Source organism: Cyrtonyx montezumae, unplaced genomic scaffold (genome assembly GCF_038088225.1).
Source record: "Cyrtonyx montezumae isolate F1298 unplaced genomic scaffold, pur_monq_1.0 scaffold_13, whole genome shotgun sequence".
NCBI classification, from domain to species: Eukaryota; Metazoa; Chordata; class Aves; order Galliformes; family Odontophoridae; genus Cyrtonyx; species Cyrtonyx montezumae.
The window spans coordinates 21,660,624-21,683,129 of record NW_027071859.1 but is presented as its reverse complement, the minus strand read 5'-3'; the positions used below and the strand labels follow the sequence as shown (position 1 = coordinate 21,683,129).

Genomic DNA, 22,506 nt, shown 5'->3' with positions numbered 1-22,506 from the left:
GTGTGGGAATGAGGAGGCACCCAGCTGAGTGGAAAAGGCACTTCCTGGGCAGTAGCCACAGCCCTTGCCCCCAGCAGCTCCCCAGCTCCCACAGGTGTTACCTGATGTCAGCGTACCAGATGGAAGCCTTTCCTATGATCTGATGTATAGTCCTGTCCTGAGGCATTTGATAATTTTGATAGCTGTCACATAAGAAACATTTTAATTGTGTCTTCCTCTGAAGAACACGTATGGATTATACTGAGATACTTCTTGTACTTCCCTCAGGTGCCCCGAACTACAATGTTAAGTTGTATATAACTGCTTTTCTTTGAAACAATTTTCCTCCCCATTTCCCATTCACAAGATTCAAACACTTACAAGATCCTAGTTCAAATTAACAGTTTCACCATGAAATATAAAACAGCTCTTTCAAGAGGACGTGCCCATGCAGCCTACTTTTGCCCTTCACCAGCCACCAACTGACAATCTATCTCAGTTGTGCAAAAGTCAATATCGGAATGTCACAAAAGCTCCAGATCACATGTGAAAAATGTGTACAAAGGCAGAGGTGCTTACTGCACCTTTCTGTTGCATTAACAGAGAGCCTAGCCATTCAAATGTTTAATACTCAATAAAATTACATGGTGAAGACAATGGAAAAGAAAATCCATAGCTTTGTGTTTTGTTTTTGTTTTCTTTCCAGAAAAAAAAAAGTGGCTGTAAACAAGGTAATTCAGCTATTCAAAGGTCGCACCAACCTCCATTTTTAAATACGACTTTAAAGAAATGGATCAAGAAGGAAGAGGACAGCTTAAGTGAATGAGTTAAAACAAACAGAATCTTAGATTTTTTTTAAATGGTTTTAAGGAAATGACTTTTTTTAATTAAAAAAAAAGTCTGCATTTCCTTGGATGAGGTTCAAACTTTGACCCCATAGTAACTACTCCTCTGTGTTTTTCATTTATGTCAAACTGATATCCTGATGCTGTACTTTCTGTCTTGTATGTTGATTACCTGCAACATAGTAGTAATAATAATCATTAAAAAAAACCAAAAAAAACAACAACAACAAAAAAAACCCCACAAAATCAACCAACCAGTCAGCAAAGAAAAACCAAAACCAATCCAATGTGACTGCTACTGGAGCCTTACTGGGAATGTTATGTGAAAACTACTCTGACGTGATGAAACAAAGCCTACTTGAGGGTAAACCTCGACACTAATAACCTAACCCTTAGGAGAGCTATAAACTGCAACAAGTATAAACAATCTGACCCCTGCTGAAGATCTTCCAAATACAAACAAGGACTCTGACAACAGAGGATAGGACAAATAGTTAAACTAAAGTTTACCAGCTACAGGAGAATGTTTAAATATAGTTTAGTAATATCCTCATATTTTTTTTCCTGACACTTGCATGTTTATTTGATTTACTTGCAGAGGAGACTTATCCGTGTCCTGACATCTTCTTCATTAGGGTAAACTTGATTATTTTAAGAAGGGTTTGATGACAGCATACAAAATCCCAGGCATGTAGAAAAGCTCCCACTGATTTATTAGTGAAACTGAGATTTCATCTCATGTATCTAAAAATTTGTTTGTCTTGAAAGGCAAAAAGCTCTTATTTTTTAAACAATTTGAAGTTGCTAATGGAATAAAACAGTACATCAAACACAGGCTCTAAGGCTTTCTTCACGTAGGCTACCTCTAACTAGTAAGGATACTAACAATGTAGCTAGGAAATGTAACTAGCAAACACTAGGAATGCAACAGCGATGATTTTAATCACAAGGAAATGCACATTTTTATTTTCTTGTCCCTCTCAAGTCACTGTGGGAGTAATGCTTCCCAAGAGGCTAATTCAGTCAAGTTCTTCATTTTCCCCAGAGGCTTTCCCTCCAACTTCACCATGTTGTTTAAACTTAGAGCCAATTAAACAATTCCAGTCTTCCAGCTCTCTTTTGTAGCTCATTGTTTTATGAATTCTCAGTTGCCTTTCACATCCCTGACACAAAATATTTTGCCCTTAAACAGATTTAAATCTTTTTGTCTCTTTAAAGCCATTCATCTTGCTGTCTGTCCAGTCTGAATTCCCTTTTCACTATGTCCCTATTCACTGAAGATTTTAAATTTAAATTCTGGATTGTTCTGTCCTCACTGTTAAATTTGTTTTCAACCCTCACCTACACACGCACTCCTCTGGTTAAGAGGCTGCATGTTTTTTTTTCCGTTGCTGTATCTGTTATTCATCTTCAGAGCAGTCTTGCATCCAGGAAAGTCTCCTGAAAGTGCAACTGAAAGTCTCCCTCTCAGTAGGCCATCCCAGACAGGCAGCTTCCTCTCATGCAGTATCCATTGTAAAGTGCATACTTCGGTTCTTGGCCATTTTTGCTGAGAGCTGCTCCTCTTCTGTTATAATCAATAGAAGTAGAGCTGTTTGTTTAGCTAGGATCTGGCTCTTGTTTCTGGTCTTCATTGAAAGGCCCTAAGTGGCAGCTGTCTGGCTCTGGGATTTCAGGAGCACTGACTGGAACTTAGCTCAAGAGGTGACTTTCCATCACTAATTGTGCACTCTGCAGGGCAGCAAGGACAAAGAGGAAGTTTTCTTCTTGGTGCTCTTCCAATAAAGTAAACTGCTTACTTTCGGATAGATAAACCTAGCAATTGAGGCCAAAAAATATTTCTTATTGAGATTACATCATTTAAAGTATTTTTTTTTCTCAAGAATGTGTGTCACACAGCACATTTTGCTTCTGCAATATACTGCCTATAAGTGCTGATCTTTTTTCCAAATATTTGTGTTTGACCACTCTTAACACAGTAGCTTCCTGTATTATCTTTCAAGCATGGAATTCCTCAGAAGCTTTTGCTTTCAAGACTCTTAACTGTGCTAACAGAACAACAATAGGAAATAAATACAATTTGAGCAGAACATACCAAGATGTTCAGTTTTCCAACTAAGCGGAGCTGAGCACCTGAGCTTCTATTCAGGCAGCTTCTCTCCCTATTACCAGAGTCAGTCAAGTCTGTTTTGGTTCTGGAGTCCTACTTCCCTGACCCAGTAACTCAGCAACATCAGGGAAGTTCTCTGACAGCTGGTGATGACATTTTAACAGCTTTTCAGATACAGCACCTTACCCTGGCCATCTAGCCTATTAGCAATGGAAACAATGGAGAGGGAGATGTTTTCGTTTCTTTGTCCTGTCTCAGAGATCCATAATGGCTTACAGAAGGAGCCATGTGAGATGAAGGCTTTCCTTCTCTCTTAAGAAACCTACAGGAAAATCCGTCTGTGAATTCTTTGTAGGGAAATTCAGTCATTCAGAACTGAAATCAGCAGCTGATCTGTGTTCTGCCTTAAAGTCTGGAACATTAAAAAAACTGGCATGTCTTCAGCTCAGACTGATTCTCTCTTCCTAGCATCCTTAAACTTCATTTGGAGTTCAATATACCAAAAAGTCTAAAAACTTCTCAAAGTGCTTTCAGTTTCCTCTATCTTTGAAATTAAAAAAAAAAAAATCTAACGATTTTTCATGCTGAAAGGTGTTCTGTTTGAAAGAGGAGACACCCAGTTTTATAGCTTACAAAAGGGACTAATTGTATTACACAGCTTCCTAACTAGTTTGATCCTTGAACTCCGAATCATTCTTCCTCCTGGTTGGAAGTGGAATGCAAGATGACTGCTTCCCTAGAAAGCAATGCTGAGAATGAGCTGTGAATGCTTAGCTCCTTTTCACTTCCCCAGTAGCATAGTTTGAAGAGGAGGAATTTGTTTCAGGTTTCCTTAGAAAACTGCTTTATCACACCACGAGCAATTCTGTAAAATAAGCTGTTTTGTTGAAAGGGGAATTCATAACAAACTTCACTTGATATTGTAAGTTTAGAGAAAAAGTTGTTTCTTCTTAAGAAAACTATGTGTCATATACAGAATGGCTACAAAGATCCTAAAGCATGTAAAGCTACATAGCCCTTCATAAAAAATACCCTATGCACTCTCTTCAGCATACCCTACAGAAAGCTTATTTTCTGCTGCCTATGGCTCAGTGGAATGGAAAAAAAATACAAAAATGAGAGAGCATTACTTCAGATCTGGGATAGCACCTGTGTTTACCTGAATGTGTGTTTTCCAGGCCAGAATCTCATCTTTACAACAGTCTGGAAAAGTCTTGATGTACTGACAGTATCATGAAAGCATAACATATGACTGAAAACACGTAGGTTTTTCTCCCAGAAGTCTGAATATTCAATTTGTGAAATTATAGTTCAGCGTTATAACTTAGTGTATAAAAATTTAGGATGGGTTGGCAATATTTCTTCAGCAGTTCATAATCTTGTTCCCAAATTGTTGTGGTTTGTTACACTTTTAATGAGGAATATTTATATTCATTTCAGTGAATGGCAGAAGCATCACTGGCTTCATGCCTTCCTGGCTTCGGTGCTACTGAACTTTGGCAAAATGCCATTCATGACTCAGACTATTTATTTATTTCTTCTTTATTTTTAGACTAATGGGAACTTTATGAATTCCTTCCCTGACTTCTAAAAGAAATACCATTTAGCTGTGGTCTTGAAAAACAGTGATTCAGAATCTTAGATTACTGCCTTAATGACTGTCTGTAACTCTTAATGACTGATGGTTAATCATCAAATAATTTGAGGTGCGGTCTGAAGACACTGTTGTTAAATTTTACTTCAGAATTATTTCCTTACCCGTAAAGAAACTCGGATTATTAAAAGATTTGTCAAGATGAATATGTAGTTTCTATTAGCAATTTTTTTTAATTTGCAATATATTTGAGATTTTATTTACAACTCTCTTACAAAATGCTTATCTGTGTGCCATAAAATGTATATGCTTCACGGGCACTACAAAGCACCCACGTCTCTCTCCAAGTGACAAGCTGCCTGAAAACAAATCTACAGTCAGGAAAGCAGGAGTGAGACATGACTTGTACAAAACAAGCTTAGTGTTTGGAATCTTGGAAGCTCAACTTCAAGAAGTTGAACTCAACGATCTGTATGTGTTCCTTTCAACTCTGAATATCCTATGATTCTAAGTTTACCTTTTGGATAGTTTCAGATCTCAATGCCTCTTTTCCTAGGTACTAGTTTGCTATGGAAAGGTCATGATTTCAATTGTGACTCCTGTCATTAGTTTAAAATACTTAGTAGAAAGTAGGATGATGTTCTCTTAATTGTTAGGTACAAAATACTTTCAAGTCAAGAACACACAGTGAAAGTAATTATCATTATTCGTGCAGACAGTAGAGGCACTTAGTTTAGTTCTGTGCTATATTAATGAAATCTATATATATTTTATTTGAGTAATTATTCCTATTGAAGGTTGAGATTTTTTCCTCTTGACAGAAAATATAAATGCTTACAAAACATCTTACCCTATATGAGATATAATGAGACACGGGAATAAGTTAATAAACTTAGTCCACAAATGGCATTAACAGAATCATCTCTGCATATAATTTACTTACTCGAAGAGTTAGCATTTAAAGTTTTTGTATTTTATTTACACAGTTTTAGTTTTAAAATTTTCTAATAAATCACAGCTCACTTTAAGCTAGTATTCATTTATGATGTTACTTTCACCTTTTGTCTGCTGACAGGAAAATGAGATAAGAGAAAAATCTTCGCTGGAGGTCTGGAGAGGCTGACTTGCTCAATGGAGCATGTAAAAAGCTAATACCAAAGAGACATCTCAAGCATTCCCATATACATTCCCCAAAGATTTTTGTTTTCCCTCCCTTGAGAAATGGCAAATAGTCCATCATGACTTCCTGCACAAGGGAAGGAAAAAAAAAAGTCTATTTTCCAGACACAGTCACTTTTTTCTTCTGCAGTGAGCCATTTTCCCCAAAAATCAGAGTCTGCTGAAATTGATAAGTGGCTTTAACGAAACTTGGAAAAATGTATGAATTCAACAAAAGCTAAAATTTGAAATAGCTGAGGGTCTGATTGCTGCGGATTGATACAATGCCTTTTAAAATGTGTTTACTTAAGTTTGTCAAGATAAATGAATCTCAGAAGGGATAGTGATTATTTTTCCCCTCTTACTAACTGTAAGTAGCAGCAACATTGATAGACTGTGAAAACAGACATGAAAGCTAGTTTAAAAAAGAACAAAACTGTCTACAAAATAGGAATTTTTATAGTATTGTTTTTGTAATACCAACACATTGCAGTCATGTGCAAAGATAAACGTAAGCATACATGGAGAACCTGGCAATACTGCACTGCATTAATTACATAGAGGAACATTAAGCAGAATGTATGGCTTCACAGTGCCTCTGTGAGCTGCTATGATGAAACTGCTGTGTCCACATAATTAATGACACTGCTTTATTTTTAGAAAGAGGACGTTACACTTTGCTGTTACCGATGTTCAATGCGATCCAGAATGTCTTTCCCCAAGAAACCTTTCCGAAAGCAGACTTCAACTATATTACAGATAAACAATTTATACTTGATAATATAATTGAAAGTCAGTCTGTTAAGAAGTCTTTGTCAAAATTGCATTTTATGTTTCTATCTATGTAAAAATGTATCCGTGAATCAGAAACTTAAGGATATATGGATGAGCTTTTACAAAATGTCAGTTCAATATTTACAAAGTTTGAAAAAACAAAGGTTTCAAATTATGGGCTAGATTCTGCTTCTGATCCCTCGTGAAGAAATCAGACATGGCCAGAATCCAAAGAACACTGCCACTCTGAAACAATGGCAGGCAGCCAAGACCAAGTAGGCTGGGTTACAGATGCTCATGGCATCTGGAGTATGAGAAGTAGGATAGTCACATCTATATTCTGTAAAAGTATTCAGAAAAAGAATTGATGAGATTTATCAATGTTTTCTGTATTTTTGCCTTGTCATAAGAATTGAACAAAACTTATGGTTGCCTTCAGTTCATTTTCCATCTTGTTCAGATTTGTCTATAAATGTTATAATACCATAGGGTACAAAAATCTCAGCATGATGTCTGCAGGTAGTGGAAGGGCTAATTAAGTTTTCATGGTCTAAATTCACAAGATAAGTTGTGAAAGAACAAGACATTTTTAGTAGGGATGTAAGAACAAAAATGCAACAAAAGCTTTTGACACCTGAATATATGACAAACCTGTAGCTTCAATGCAATTTTTAAAAAAGCCCTGCAACAATTGCTTGTCATTTCCTAATCCTCCCATTTTTTTCCTTAGGTTAGTGTATCTGGGCTTAGTCAAACAGTCCAGTGACGTAAGTGAGAGCCACTTTAAGGAAAAACAAGGAACATGTTGTTAGAACATGGAGGCATTGGCCAGCAATCACCTCTTAGACAGAATGAACTCTACCAAATGCAGCTGAGCTTCAGGCATCACACAAAGCAGTTGTTGAGTTTATGGGGCTGGAGGAACAATGCAAGATTTTGCTGATTTAAATACAGGGCTATTGAGGTATGAGTTCAGATGTATTTTGACCCCTTTGATATTTCTCCTAGCAGGTAAGGTATTAGAAAGGATGCGTTACAAAAAAAAAATAATGTTGATCTTCAGATTTCGGTAGACAGGTTGTGTGAAAGCCTAAAAATATGCTTTTGGAACTTTTTCAAATCTACAGATGATGTCCCTTGAAGTAGTAAATTACTTTATTTAGTAATTTGCATTTGATTCAAAGAAAAAAAGATCTTGATAGATTCTAATGATCACAGGAATTATGCAAATGATCTATCCACCACTTCCAGAGGACACAGAACTAGGTAGAAACTCACGATTAATACTATCACTCCTTCTGAAAATAAATGCTACTGTTGACAGAATTGGATTATAAACCTTAAAAAGAAATCACCAAACTGTATATGGAAAGACCATTTGCTCCAGTAACAGACAAATTCCATAATATGAAACAAGCAGCCAGTACTATTTCTTCCATTTATATAGGGTAACATTTGGAAAAGAAGGAATATATACTCATATAGCTGTAATTTCTGCCAAGAACATAAAAATTTCATTTGTATAGACTAATCATTTGGCAGCAAAGAGCAAAACCAAGACCTCATTTATAACTTTAAATGAAGAAAGAGCAAGTTAAAGTGTCTACAAAATGTACAAATAATTTACTGATTCTTTGGAAAATCATTCTGTAATGTAGACACAAACTAGATAACAGCAATCAGGAAGGCTCTTCATTTAAATAATTGCCAAACTCACTTCCTTTGTAAACAAATAATACAACCTCTCCCAACAGTTTGAAAACAAATTTCTTCTAGCACATGCACTATATGTTGTCTTTTCTGGCATTTTGAAGCTTATAGGAAAAAAAGAAAAAAAAAAGGCAATCTTGGCTATAAAAGTAATGCTTTGGAATGTGCTCCAATACATCTTTTGTCAGGTTAGCTGAAGTATTTTAAGCAAATTTTAAGATTTTGTATGATCTGAAGTCCTGAAGCATGCCATCCCCAAACTGATATCCTTAGAGAATTTTGTCTCTATAAAAATATGAAGCCATAACTATATTTCAAACCTTAAATACATTTTTTTAAATTTCCCAGCTGCTTTTAGAGTTTAAGTGCATTTTGAAAGACATGCTTTTTCTCCCTCTGTGCTTTCATTTTTTTTTATATTTCTTTCTTTCAAGAATACGTGCCAGCCAAAGTCTCAACAAAACTTTTAAAATGTTTCATTGAACAAAATCCCGTGAAGAACCACTGAAAAGCTAAGAATTATTACAAATTATAGTATCTTAAATTAAGATTTTGACAAGTTTCACTTGCATGAGGAAAAAGAATTCCCCACACCAAATTAAACTTCGTGGCAACACACAAATTTGGACGATTTACGATTTACACAGGCTCCATCCCTTGGTCACTGCACTGCATGACAACACCACACTCTCTGTAATTACTACGCTCTGAATCTCAACTAACAAGCAGTTCTGACAAATAAGATATCAAGGTATTAATACTCCTTTCCCTCTCTCCTTTTTTTTTTTTTTTTTTTTTTTTGATAGTATTTATTGATTTTCTGAATAAAGAGGTAGAAAGAGTCAGCTGTTAGGTTTTGACATTTACTACAAAAGTAGCATTGGGCGTGTTAATATATATTAACTCTAAAGTCTTATACATCACTGAATTAAGATGAGATTGGCAATTATCTTTCCATGAAGTCACGTAGCAAAGGAGAACTCTAGCAAATAATTCAGTGCACCTTCCAAAATGAAGCAAAATTTTGTATAGGACAGACACGTGGCACAAACCACACTGCCAAACTCCTGAACTGCTGGATAGGAACTGAAACATTTCATTCCTGTGTCCTTCCTTCTTGTCAATGACCCAAGCCATTCTCCTTCATTCAGGAATTCTGAGCGTGCTACTGCTCATAAAGGAAGCAGACTCCTTGGCAGGAGCTGATAAAGAACACTCTACAAAGACATGTGCCACAGAGAACTTCTGTCTTTCAAAATAGCTGCAAATCCTGTGTTGGTGGTGAAACTCAGGCACAGCTGCCTTAATGAAAGTGTATATTGCAATATTCTTCCACTTGTTTTCAAGAGAATGCAGTGGCCTTCCATTCTGAGAGCATGCAATAGGAATATGTACTGCTCTTGCTAAGCTCAGTGGGAGAGGATCTCTCTAGTAATTCTTGTGTTCAGATTAGAAGATGAAAGTAAGCACCTGCCACTAAAACAAATAAACAAAAACAGCCCCTAACAAAACCAAGAAGAAGTGTAGGTCTAAAAATTTTCTACTTCTGCACTTCTACATTATATGAAGAAGAGGGAGTGGATTATAAATCAGGGGAGAGAAGTGCATATATCTACTCAGGGTCAAGAACAGAGATTTATTGTGATACGTATATTCAGAGAATGCACAAAATTAGAAAAGGATTAGGGAATACAAAGCAAAGAACAGAAGGGATTTATGAAGTTATGCTTTGTAGGACTTCTAGGGAAAAAAACACTTAATAGATCCATATCACTTTGATGCTTCATGTTGCTTTAAATTAGAATAAATGGGTCAGATCAAGAAACTAGCCACAAATTTTAAAATAAATCCCTTTTGATGTTCATATTCCATACTTTCAAGTAAGCACTAATACCATAAGTTGTCTATTTAATATTTTTCAGTTGGAAAAAAGTTTAGAGGACAAACCATTAAGCTTCAGCCAAGAGAATACTTCAGTGGTTTAGAATGCATCGCATGGAAGATATATTATCTGAAAAAGCAGATGATAGTGTTTAGATATATGGCAATAGACTTACACTTGAGGATATTCAAATAAGATAAAATACAAAGATGCAGATCTGTGTATCTAAACAAGACTGCTTTGTAAAGTTGCAAGCAGTCAACCAGAACTACCAGATGCCTTCAACTGTAATCAGAGATTTTGAGCACTGCAATCAGGACAACCTTACAGCTCTGAGCTTTAACTGGGGAATTGCCTAAGCCTACCTTAACATGTTTACCTAACTTTTAAACCCAGAATTAACTCATTTTCTAGTAGTAGGCTTTGGAATAACTCAGTGATAACACTTTCAAAGAAGTCTTGCAATTCTGTAATCCTACTTGAAGGTATAACCTTGCTCAGATTCTCATTTTGAGCAATCCCTATAGTGAACAGGAAACCAACTTTCAAGAATGAGGTTTAACATTCACAGTTACTTACTGAAATAATTTATTCCTTTTAATGAAGTCGAAAAAAATCAAAGCTCCTGGCAACTCTTTCTTTTACCAGAAGTGCATTTAGAGTAAAAGGTCTTTTCCAAGATGTCCATAACGACATCCAACTTTCCAGTGTCAGTTTTTAAAGTTAAGATTGTGTAACCCCAATGTTTATAGCCTCTTCAGAGGGAGAAACATTGAATGTTTGCAGTCTTTATGAAGCAGCATCTAATTTTGATGAAGAATTATATATTTTCACCTAAAAATCTTACTTTCTTGCACATTTCCTTGGACTCTGTTGCACTACATATTGTTTTGCTTTAATATTAAAATGATCACTATAATCTAATGTACCAAAGTTTAAAATTCTCCCATGTTTGATGGTAGATGTGTCTCTGGCAGGGAGGCTTTCGAAAACGAGTAATATCTAGGAGTAACAGGAGAATGGAGAAGAACTTTAATTGTCATAGTGTGATGAAAATTGAAGATACCCAAACTGAATTATCATGCTCCAAATCATTTAACTGTACACTGACTTTTAGCCTTCAAAAATGTTGTCTTTAAGTGAACACCTGGCATTGCCTAAATGCCACTTCTAAAATGCTAGCTACTTAATCCTTGAGTTATAGCTAGGTGTTCAATACAGCAGCATTTTAACAGATAAGGGACAAAGCTTGTGCCAAGTTAGAAATTTCTGTTGTTCACTGCAGTTCAGCAGAGTTCAGAGAATAGAGTTAACAAATAAATAGTGCTTTAAAAGTCTGATCACATTGGACAAAAAGGAAATAATGTTTAATTCAAATAAAGCATCCATGCTAGCTATTTATTATTTACTATCATCTTCAGCATGTTCTCTTGTTCAAATGATGTTGGAGTGATTTTACTTATGTGTCTTCCCTGAAGAACAAAAGCTGCAAATTCTGAGTGTCTGGGCACTCATTTTTGTCAGTACAACAGCATCCGAAGACAAATTTTTAGTTGTATTGAAATGAAAAAGAAATAACTCAATATTCATTAACTATACTATGGAAAAGTTTACTTAAAGATCTAGCATTCGTATAGCTCCAAGAAATAATCTACAAAAGCAGCATTTGCTTCCTAAATAATGAATACAGGTAAGCTATCAAGCTGGCTTATTTTAAGGAGAGTAGAGAGACAGAAGTTCAAAATGGAGTCCTTTTCTCCAACTTTTCCTAGACTCAAATCAATCTTCCTTACCACCTTCCCCTCTACAAAGAACTCTTGCAACATACAGCACAGACAACAAAATCCAAACTAGGACACCAGAAAGCCAAATTCATTATTCAGTTATAAATTAAGCGATAATGGTTAACGCATACAAGGATTGCAATGCAACTTATCTTCTAGTTGTATTAGATTGAGCGTCCTCCAAAAGCACTAAAGAATAGGCAAAAATATGACCCTCCAGCAAACAGGATTTTTAAAGTTACAGTTTTTGAAGTGCTTATGGTTTGCTTAAACTCCAGTAATTTGGAAATGTGAACTTTGGCTATTTTTTTTTTTACAGATTGTTTACAGATCCCATATCTGGTCAGAAATCATTATTTTTTCATTTCTCTGACACAGATTTACAATCCGCACATTTTGAAATGATACTCTGTACTTTCCACAGCTACCACAGTCCTTTTTCAGTGGATTTACCTGTTAAAATTACTCATTTTTACCAGCAAGGTTTCATTTCTTCTTCTTTTTTTTTTAAAGAAAGCTTTGACTTCAGCTTTAAGCATACACATGTAGATTCAGATTTCCTAACACTTACAAAAGAACACTCATCAGATTTTGAAGAAAAATTGCCAAATCCCTAGAAGTGAAGCAGTTTCAGCCTGTAATTTGGAAAAGCTAACTAGAAAGACATAGTGAAAAAGAGTCTGTTTCTTACTTCTGCAGCCTAACTCATTACAAAGAGAAGTAATTCAGGCTCAGAGCTCTGAACATGCTATGGCAGTAGAAATATGACATAACTGGTACTTCAGGTAGAAGCTTAATTCTAGAAATTTACTGTCACCAACAATTACAAACAAAGAAATTGCATGGCCTGAATTTTTAGCAGACTTTAAAGATAAGCAAATGACTCAAGAGAATATGAAATACTTGCGGAGTTATGAAGAATGTGATTTTAAATAAGAGAAAAATCAGACTGTTTTAGATAATCCACACATAGGGGAAGAAAAATTTCATGATAGGCTAACTAAATTTTCTCCTTGCTTTCTTTGAAAGCAGTGTACTCCTCTACAAAGTGACTACCAAACAAGCCTCATTAGTTTAGTCATTGAAATAACTTTGGAATCAAGTATTTTAAACAGTTTTTGCATTCCGAAATAATAAGTATTTAAAGTATTTATGGGTTTTCCTACTGTTTCGTGTCTTTATTTGAAAGTTTCTCTGATAAAAATACGCACATCACAGTGTTAAATGACTTTCGACCCCTTCTCTGACATAAGTCGTGTGATGAAAAATGCTCTTGAAAATATTTGAGTCTAGATACAGGAAGATGACTAAACTGCTAAGCTTTTGTCTTCTGAGAAATTCCCATCGCTGCCAAAGCTGGTGAAGCTACTCTGGTGGTTACAGTGGTGGGAGCACTACCACGGAAGAAGTTCCCAGTGTCTGCAGGCATTCTCACCGCTGAGTTCTATCTACCTCCAGCAAATCTGTGTTCCTGCCTTTAGAAAATAGATGGCCACACATTCCTTGTCATCTTTGCCCTTCCTCTGACAGAGCTTAATGTTGGGAAGCTTCACAGAAATGGAAAACAGACAAGGACAAAAACCAAATCTGTTTAGCAAGGCAGACAGCAGGCTTACTGTACTACCACCCCCCTTCCAACATTTAAAGAATGCAACTATCTTCTTTTTTTCCTTTCCCATGTAGCTTGAGAATTACATCCAAGACAGTATGAAGAAAGAAATGGTAGAGATCCAGCAAACTGCAGTGCAGAACCAGACTGCAGTAATGATTGAAATAGGCACAAACTTACTAAATCAAACAGCTGAGCAGACCCGCAAATTAACAGATGTTGAAGCACAAGTAAGTAAAGAATTTCAACCTAAAAATGCTTCTGCTTCCCGAACGCCTGTAACTGTTTAACACAGTTTAGTGTTACACTACGCAGTTCAACAATGAACAGTCAACCATTTTGTAAAAATGAGAGAAAAAACAAACATGTATCCTGTGTGGATACATGTTTGCCTGTACATGTGGAAATACTGTTTTGTGTTTGAGTATCACCACTGTGGTTAAATTGCCTGGACTAACAGGTTACTGTTACTGGGTATTTTTGGTTACTGCCAAACTCTGGGCTTGCGACTGTGCCTGGAGTCTCAGCACCATTCTAACACCGTTCTACTGATCTTTTGGTAGTCACAATCACACTCCCATAAAGGATTCTTGTTTTCCCAGTGCAAATCCCTGTACGTCTGCTACCTCTTCTTCTGTGTCCTAACAGTAATTAGGAATGGTATCTTCACCTCAGAGAGACATATGTGAGGAGCCAGTGATGCTGTTGTCCAGGTAGCTGGGGAAAGCCCACAGCTCATGAAACTTTCACATAGTTGCAGAGGCTGCATTGACACCAGCAGGGAGCTGGAGGGAAATCTATAGCAAATATGGCTTCCTTAAATTTGCAGGTGATTAAAGAGTTTTTTTTTTTTTTTTTTTTAGTTTGTGCAATAACAGCAATCCATTATTGTAGCCATACTCTTTTTTTTTTTTTCCCAGAAATGCTCTAACCTTAAACCTTTTGGCATCTCTTTTCATTATACTTTGAAAATATTTTATCTTCTCATTCACATGCCAGGAGTTGGACAATGACGATCTTTGTTGGTCCCATCAAATGTGGGATCTTTTATTATTATCATCAACAGCTCCACCCAGCTTGAGAAAACAAATATTTGGTAACATGAAAGACTCCTTTTAAGGAGATTTGAAGTATGTCTAGCAAGACAATTGTTATACCCATCTCCAAAGATAATGTTCTTTATACAGCTAGTGTAGGTTCAAGCATACAATTTGGTAACAGTATGCTACTCTTGTAGAACAGCTCTTTATCACTCACCCTTTCCCACCAGATCTTAGCAAACAGAGTTCCTTCCCACTCTGCCTTTGCTCCATTTACTAAACTGTTTTTTTTTGTGTTTGAATTTTCTTTTGTATTAAAAAAAATCTTATTGATAGAAATGCATCTTTTTAAAGAATGTTTTTGGAGATGCTGTGAGTGAAGTAACAGATCATTTCCAGATCATTCCCAGCACAATGCACTATACTATTTGTATTTAAAAGGGAGGTAAACCAACCAACCAGGGATGAATCAAGAAAAATAAATAAATAGCTGGCAGCTACTGGAAAACTATATTTAAATCAATGTGCTTACAGTGTGTTAATCTTTAAACTATTTCAAACAACAAAAAAAATAAAGGATTTATCTGTATTACCTTAATTGGAAAGTGTTAAGTGAAGACACTACATAAAATACAATGCAGGTTTTTATTATGTTTTATTTACACAAGGACAAATCTAATCAATATAGAATGGTGTGTATTTGTAGTTTTGCTAACACAGTAATAATGTTCAGATATATGGATAATTCCCAGACAAGTGAGTATAGTGTGTAGCACATAATATATATTATGTCAGTAGCACATAACACCTAAACTTCTTGCTAGACATTTTACTATCTGTAGAGTTCATCCAATGAATACGAAGACACTTTTAAACCTAACATAAGCCTTTGTGCATTCTTTGATAAACTCATAGTCCATAGTTCACAGATGCGAATTCAACTTCCTCATTGTATTAAGCAGCCCACCATTTTGCACATGCTGAGAGCGTGTATTTATTCACAGTAATGACTTTATGGAAATTATTCAGTTATTTTCTGCTTAGAGGAAGAAAATCATCACTGACTTTCCTTCTCTGCTTGAAATTACTGGTGGCTGGGTGAAGGTCTTAATTAACAACATGAGGAAATTAAGCGAACAATTGCTCTTTCAAGGACACTTTTTTGGCAATAATTTTCAGTTACAGTTAATTGTGAAATCATGTCCTGAATGACACTTTAACATGAAGGACATGAGCAATCAATTCTTCCTGCCAATGAAAGCCAAATTCTACTGAAATAAAAAAGCTGTTGTAAAACAATAAGAAAATATTTCTAGAAAACATGCCTCAAAGTAATGCAAGTAAATACAAAACAAAAGCACTTTCAGACTTTCCTAATTTCTTCTTTTAAAGACACAAATAAATGTAGACAGAAAACAATCAATTTACAAAAGGAGATATTAAAATGTAAGGAATTAGTTGACAAGCGTGGCCACATGCTAAACACTTTAATATACAGCCTGGGATTAAGAAAAACAGCTAGAAGTGACCTAGTGGTTTTAGAGGACTGGGCCAAGAATTCAGCTAGTGAGAGATAAGCAAAGTGCTACAATAGGTGGAGAAAACAACTCATATTATTTTTTGATTGACAACCATAATAGTTCCAGTAATGAAACAGGAGCATTATTAACAAGGGAAAGTATAACAGCAAAACTAATGTAAACAGTAGCTCTCAATCACTGGTCAGAAATGCAAAACATTACTGAAATACTCCCAGTGATAAATGGCAGTGGAACAACAAAATGAGTGGAAATCTGTACACTGTTCTTCATTCTAATTCTGAGAGCATTCGTATTCAAATTACCTGTTCAAAAGAATAACTTTTGCATTCTAAGTTTATACATGACTTTACAGTATAAAGAAATTACAGTTGGTTTAAAAGATGTATCTTGATTTTCAAATACTTGTATATGTTTTATTTAGGTACTAAACCAGACAACCAGACTTGAACTTCAGCTTTTGGAACATTCCCTTTCAACAAATAAATTAGAAAGACAGATTTCTGTTCAGACCAACGAGATAACTAAATTACAAGAAAAAAACAGGTAAGCAGCCTATCAATTTGATGAAATATTATTCCTTTATGTACTTTTAGAAGTGCTTATATGCTTTTATTGGTTTTAGAACTACATTTGTTGTGTTGCTTTTTTTTTTTTAACTTAAACGTGGAAATTTTATTTATTTACTGAAATTGTGACAACTAAAAAATTTTTAGTTTTAGAAATTGCAAAATTCTGATTAAATTTGTCCATTCTCATTTCTTAAATTCTTAAGTTTATTCTACTCTTCTATGCAACTGCATCAGCTTTCTGTTATAGGAGGAACATCAGTAAATTCACTTGTTTCAATTACAATTCTACTTTCATGTGAAGTACTTGAAGAGAAAATTTGTGGTTATGTTCCATAGAGGGGAAAAAACTGCATGTTTCATTAAATGATTATTTCTATCACAGTTCAAGAATTTTCCTTAGAATTGAAAGCCTAATTTTGTGACTACTGAAGTTCATCTAAAAATCAGAAATGCTTGTACTAAGACAAGAGTTCTGGTGATTATCCTCACTAAGACAGACAGATGAATTTCCAATCATGTCAATTCTGAGTCAGTTTACTTCCTGGCCTCAAACACCTCTGCTGTGCAAAGAGAAATGAAGAGAAAAGCAGATTGTAGCAGCCCTTCTATTTCATTAATTTATTTCCAGATAAATACTTTCTAAAGTTTTGCCCGATGATACAAGTTTTCTGTGTTGTCCTGAGTGTGCATTAGACAACCTAATTAGACACTATATTGTACAGTGATTCTGTGGTAATATTATAATATTATATATATATATATAAATATTACATTTGCATGAAAGTAAGAAATTATTGTGACAAAACAGTTCTTTTTATGAATACGATAAACTTATTTCAATGATTTGTTTCTTACTGGCATACAGGTAGTAACAGTGGTCATCTTTCAGAGAAAGAGCCTGCAGTTACACTTATTTAACTAAGTTTAGCAAGAAGTGCGACAAGATACATCTTTCAGATACTAGAAAAGCCAGGAAATAAAGCCTGGGACTTGTCACATTACTAGGCTTTTCATAGAAGCTTCCTCCACTCAGTTGTGCTCATGATAAGGGTCATACATTAAGGCCTAGAGAATCACGCAGGTCTATTATTTTTGTGCTCTCTTTATATACTATTCTTCATTACCTGAAGTACTTTTTGTGAGGAACTTAACATTAAAAACTTTTCAGTATTACAGTTTTAGCGGATTCATATTCTTTAGAGTCAATCAGATGAAACTGTTGGAACAACCACATTTTAACATTTCCATTAAGCACATGAGTATCTTGTACTGAAACAGGTTGTGGCCACAATCTTTTGCTAATCTGCTGAGAAAAGGTAACTACCGCTCATATGCAAGTTCCAAACTACACTAAACTATGCGTAGTTTTCAGAACTACATTCTGAAATTCAGACCAGCATCTTAACTACTGCTCTTATCCATTTTAGTACTCAGTTGTCATCGTTTTTTGTTGTTGTTTTTTTGTTTTTTTTTGCTAGGTTTGAATATCTGTCTCCAGGGTCTTATTTTACTTTTGTCAATAAACAATTGAGTGAAATGTGAAAACAGAAATAATGTTTCTTCCTTCACAAATCAATGTTTTTCAATGAGAACCACACGTAAAAAGTCCCATTTATTTTTAAAAAATTAAAATAAAAATATCACAGGAAATGTCTTGACGTTTTGCTTCAGTACTTCATTTATATATACTCCACAAAGCTTTTATCTACCTGCTTAATAACAACAGGCATCCTTATGTAATGTAAAATAAATACTGAATTTTAAAATCTGAATGATTTTTGTGTTGAACTCAGTAGACTTTATGTTACCCTCTTAAACTCTTAAACATTATTTCTCAGCTCACAAAAGATGATCTGACATTTGAGCTCATCTGCTTGAAACATAATTATAAGGTTCAAGTGTTTTTTCAATAAAATTAAGGGCTATTAGGGAAACTTCTCAACTCTGGCTATGCATCTTTTAATATTAGCTTCGCCTGCACCATAACCAATGCAATAACATTCCTCCTAATCCACCACTCAGGCAAAACTCTCACACTGGAGATCGATAAGGAACTATTTGCTTTTTTCCAGGTCTCAACACCGTAATATATATATTGCATATTATAAATAGCATATGTTGTCATACATAAACATATTTCAAATATATTTTATATTACATAATTGTATTCAATGTTTTCGTATAATTATTGTAATACATTATATTTGAAAAGTTTACAGGTTCATTTTTAAATTACTTTTGTCTTTTAATAAGATAAAACCATGCAACGCTTCACTATTATTCCTGATCTCTGAGAGAATGGTATTCAAGTCATTTCATAGTCACAAGCAACAGTTACTTTGGGTCTACAATCATTTTATACTGATTCATCCTGTTGTACTAGAACTATCATCCATCTTTCAGGACTAAACAAGATCTTTCATTTCCTAATGTGGAATTAAGACCCAACTGATACATTTCAAATTCTTACCATACAACTGTACTAGATAATATTATGTACTAATTAGTTCTATAATAAATTAAAGCATAATTCTAACAGGCTTAATACTCTTTACATCAGCTCGGAATTGTTTCCTGAGGCCCTAATTGTAATCTTCTATTTAGCTTTCTAGAAAAAAGAGTTCTTGAGATGGAAGACAAGCACACACTTCAGCTGAAGTCAATAAAAGATGAAAAAGATCAGCTTCAAGTCCTAGTAGCCAAACAAAACTCCATTATAGAAGAACTAGAAAAGCAGTTAGTTACTGCTACAGTGAACAACTCCGTTCTGCAAAAACAGCAACATGATTTGATGGAGACTGTTCATAACTTACTTACTATGATATCTACACCAAACTGTAAGTGAAAACACACAGATGTAATTTGCATGACATTCCTTAGCTTGTGTACAATACAAATTCTGCTTAATGACCAGTTTTTCCATACTTTTTCTCAAAAACTGTATTTTTTTTGCCTTAAGCTCTGCATCTGAGTTAACTGACCAGTTTTTCTGGGAAAAAACAACAGCAACAAAAACAACATTTACATGGTTTGCGTTCATTATCTTGCTCGTCTTCTGTGATTTATATTCTTATCCCTAGTCAGCTCTCCAATAGTTCAACAAACTACAGTAAGGCCAAATATAATTCATCTCACATAGCATTTATTCATCTGGCAGTGCGCTTTCACTTGACCACATATCAAGGCTAGAATGCATGATACAGGCTTGTACCTTTTATTCCTGGCTCTCAAATACTGGTTTTGCCACCTCTCACTGTTCAGTGTGCATAGAATTGATCAAAGACAATATAGAATGGTTGTTTAAAGGCAAAAGAATTGGCATTGGCACAGTTACAGGCATCTACGTATGCTCCAGACCAAAGAAAGAACCAGCCCTGAGTAGCAGAACCCCCAGGCTTACAGTGAAGCTTCCTTATTCATGCTAAAAATCACTGAGCCTAACAAATTTTATAGGCAATAACCTCACACCTCATATGCTTGGCAAGCAAGCTTTGCTGCAGCAAAGCATAACTTCCACATTTATGCAGGTCCACATCCTCCATTAAAAACCCCAAAAGCTATGGTTTGTGAAAGTTACAGATAAATGTTAAACATATGAAGTTCAAGATATGAAATTTGCTCATGTCTGACCTGGAACGATCTATCACGCTTGTCTGTAAAGCTACCTGAGCCAGAAATCCACAAGCACATAGAATCTCTAAAAGAAGGAATTTAAAATTAAATACCAGGAAATTTTTGAAATAATTATCACAACTTAGAAGACAGTATTAATGGACTACACTGCATTACTCTAGTTGGATCAAAAAAGGAAAACGGTGTTTGAAAGTACTCATTTTAAGAAGTAAAGTCCTTTAATTTAAGTCCTTACTTTAAAAAATCCTTAGTAATATGATGTTGTAGGTTTTTCTATACAAAGTGAAATCCCAAGTTGTTTTTTTTTCTTCTGTATGTGTTAATAACTGGCACTATGCCCTTAAATACCATTTGCAAAGCTCTGCATGTTATCTGCTGATGTTATCTGCTGTGCTAGTGCACAAATAAGTAAACAAGTCAAAGTCATGTTGGCTACACCACTATTAAAGCCAGAGTGGAAAAAATAATGAATGTTTGCCAAAAGGACAAAATTAGCAGGGAAAGCTTCTAAGACAGTTTACAAACAATGGAGTGTGGAAAAGCAATTAAAACACTGAACGTGTTATTTTTGTATTTAAGGCAAAGCATGAAAACAGGTAAATAATGAATAAGTGAGCCAAAGAGAACATAATATTAATCAACTATAATACATGCATACTTATATAGCAATTAAAACTTTGTACTAACTGGCTGTGTTTGTGAGATTAAAATGGAAAATACACAAAACCAACCTCCAAAGGGTCAAATATGAAATATCAGTCAGCAGGCTAAATGTCAGGAAATTCCAACCTCCATAGTTAATAAAGAACTGAACAAAAAGATGTTCTGTAAAACAAGAAGGCTTAGCGATATTAAAATGTATCTTTTACACAAATGAATTCCAGGAGGGATGTTTCAGGAGCGGGTTGGCCTGAAGTGCCAAGCTGTAGCTTGGTACATACGAAGTTGTTCCTGCTCAACGTGGGGAGAAAGCTTAGCTAAAACAGAGGTTACTCAACTTAGCTGCATTATAAAAGATTTAATAATTCCTATGTTAGATTTCACTATTTTGGCATACCGTCCATGTATCAATACAACCAAGTGCTAGTTAGGTATGTTTGTAATGGCAGTTAATGCAAGTGGGAGTTATAAATGCAAAGGTAATGGAAGCAGGAATTGCTAAACTGAAGTAGATACTATAGCCTAAGTTTTTTTTATTCAGTGTACTAGTAAGTACTGTCACTTCTCAACCTGTCAAGCCACCATGCTTGTTTTGGAATAAAATATCTCAGTAATATAATGTAAAGCATAATTAGTAACAATCTGTCATTTCTTTCGGGACCAGGCATATGTTTGGGACTGCAAAGCTGAAAACTGATTACATAGCTAACTGTTAGTAAATTTTTATAATCTCCCTCTATTGCATTTTTAGCAGCTAAGAACAACTTCATAGCTAAAGAGGAGCAGATCAGCTTCAAAGACTGTGCCGAAGCCTTCAAATCTGGACTCACAACAAGTGGAATCTACACCTTAACATTTCCTAACACTGCACAGGAAAAGAAGGTAGGATGCCTACAAATACATAGTATGTGTGGAGAAGTTATTTGATCTAGTAAGCATGCTAGTTTAAGGGTTAGTTAATAGTTAACTTATTATTTAATATTTTTTCATATGGGCAATCACTGACATGGATGCCAGTATCTCAAAGGAAGATGCAGGCACTTCAGGTTATCAAATCTCCAACTCCAGTATAATTGCCCTACATGCTGAATGGCACAGATCACAATCACAGCCTACAATGCATGAAAGCCCTCAAATAAAATAGACATTTTCTTGGAAGACATTCCTGTCCCATGACCAGGACCAAATGATGTATGTCAGCTATTTGTATTTTAAAGACATGACACCCACTGACTATACCTTAACAGATAGTTTATTGTTGGATGCTAGAAGAATGCAGCTTTCCATCAGATATCACATTGAACTAGTTATTCCTCTGCGTCTCCTCAAGCTGAAGATCACAATACCCCCCAAAAAAGGAAAGGCAAAACTAGCATTTAAGGCAGCTAGGAGGGCCAGCAGACTCCTGTCTCCTCTAAGCTCTTCACACGTTCAACTCCCTTCAAGTTGCCAAAGGAGTTAAAATCAGACTTCAGAAAAAAGGGACATGGAAGAGCTCTCAGGAGTCTGTACTCACATAAGCAATCTACAAGCACTGAAATAACATGTGAGACCCTGTTTAGATCAGCACAAATAACAAAAGGTGATAAAGAAATTTCCCTGAAAATAACTGCCTTAA

General features: G+C 35.2%; 2 protein-coding genes across 3 annotated transcripts in view; one reads left to right on the top strand and one right to left on the bottom strand.

Moving 5' to 3' along the window:
* MCPH1 (microcephalin 1) overlaps window positions 1-22,506 on the bottom strand; it is a 115,995-nt gene that overhangs the window by 41,318 nt on the left and 52,171 nt on the right. The gene's annotated exons all lie outside the window — the stretch shown is intronic.
* Window positions 1-22,506, top strand: part of ANGPT2 (angiopoietin 2) — a 44,245-nt gene that overhangs the window by 8,538 nt on the left and 13,201 nt on the right. Inside the window, exons 2-5 of one of the 2 annotated variants that reach the window (XM_065730795.1) lie at window positions 13,520-13,675; window positions 16,448-16,569; window positions 19,200-19,432; window positions 21,640-21,770. In XM_065730795.1, coding sequence (XP_065586867.1) covers window positions 13,520-13,675; window positions 16,448-16,569; window positions 19,200-19,432; window positions 21,640-21,770 — 642 coding nt within the window. The remainder of the gene's footprint in view (window positions 1-13,519; window positions 13,676-16,447; window positions 16,570-19,199; window positions 19,433-21,639; window positions 21,771-22,506) is intronic. The other variant, XM_065730796.1, reaches the window with a different exon arrangement.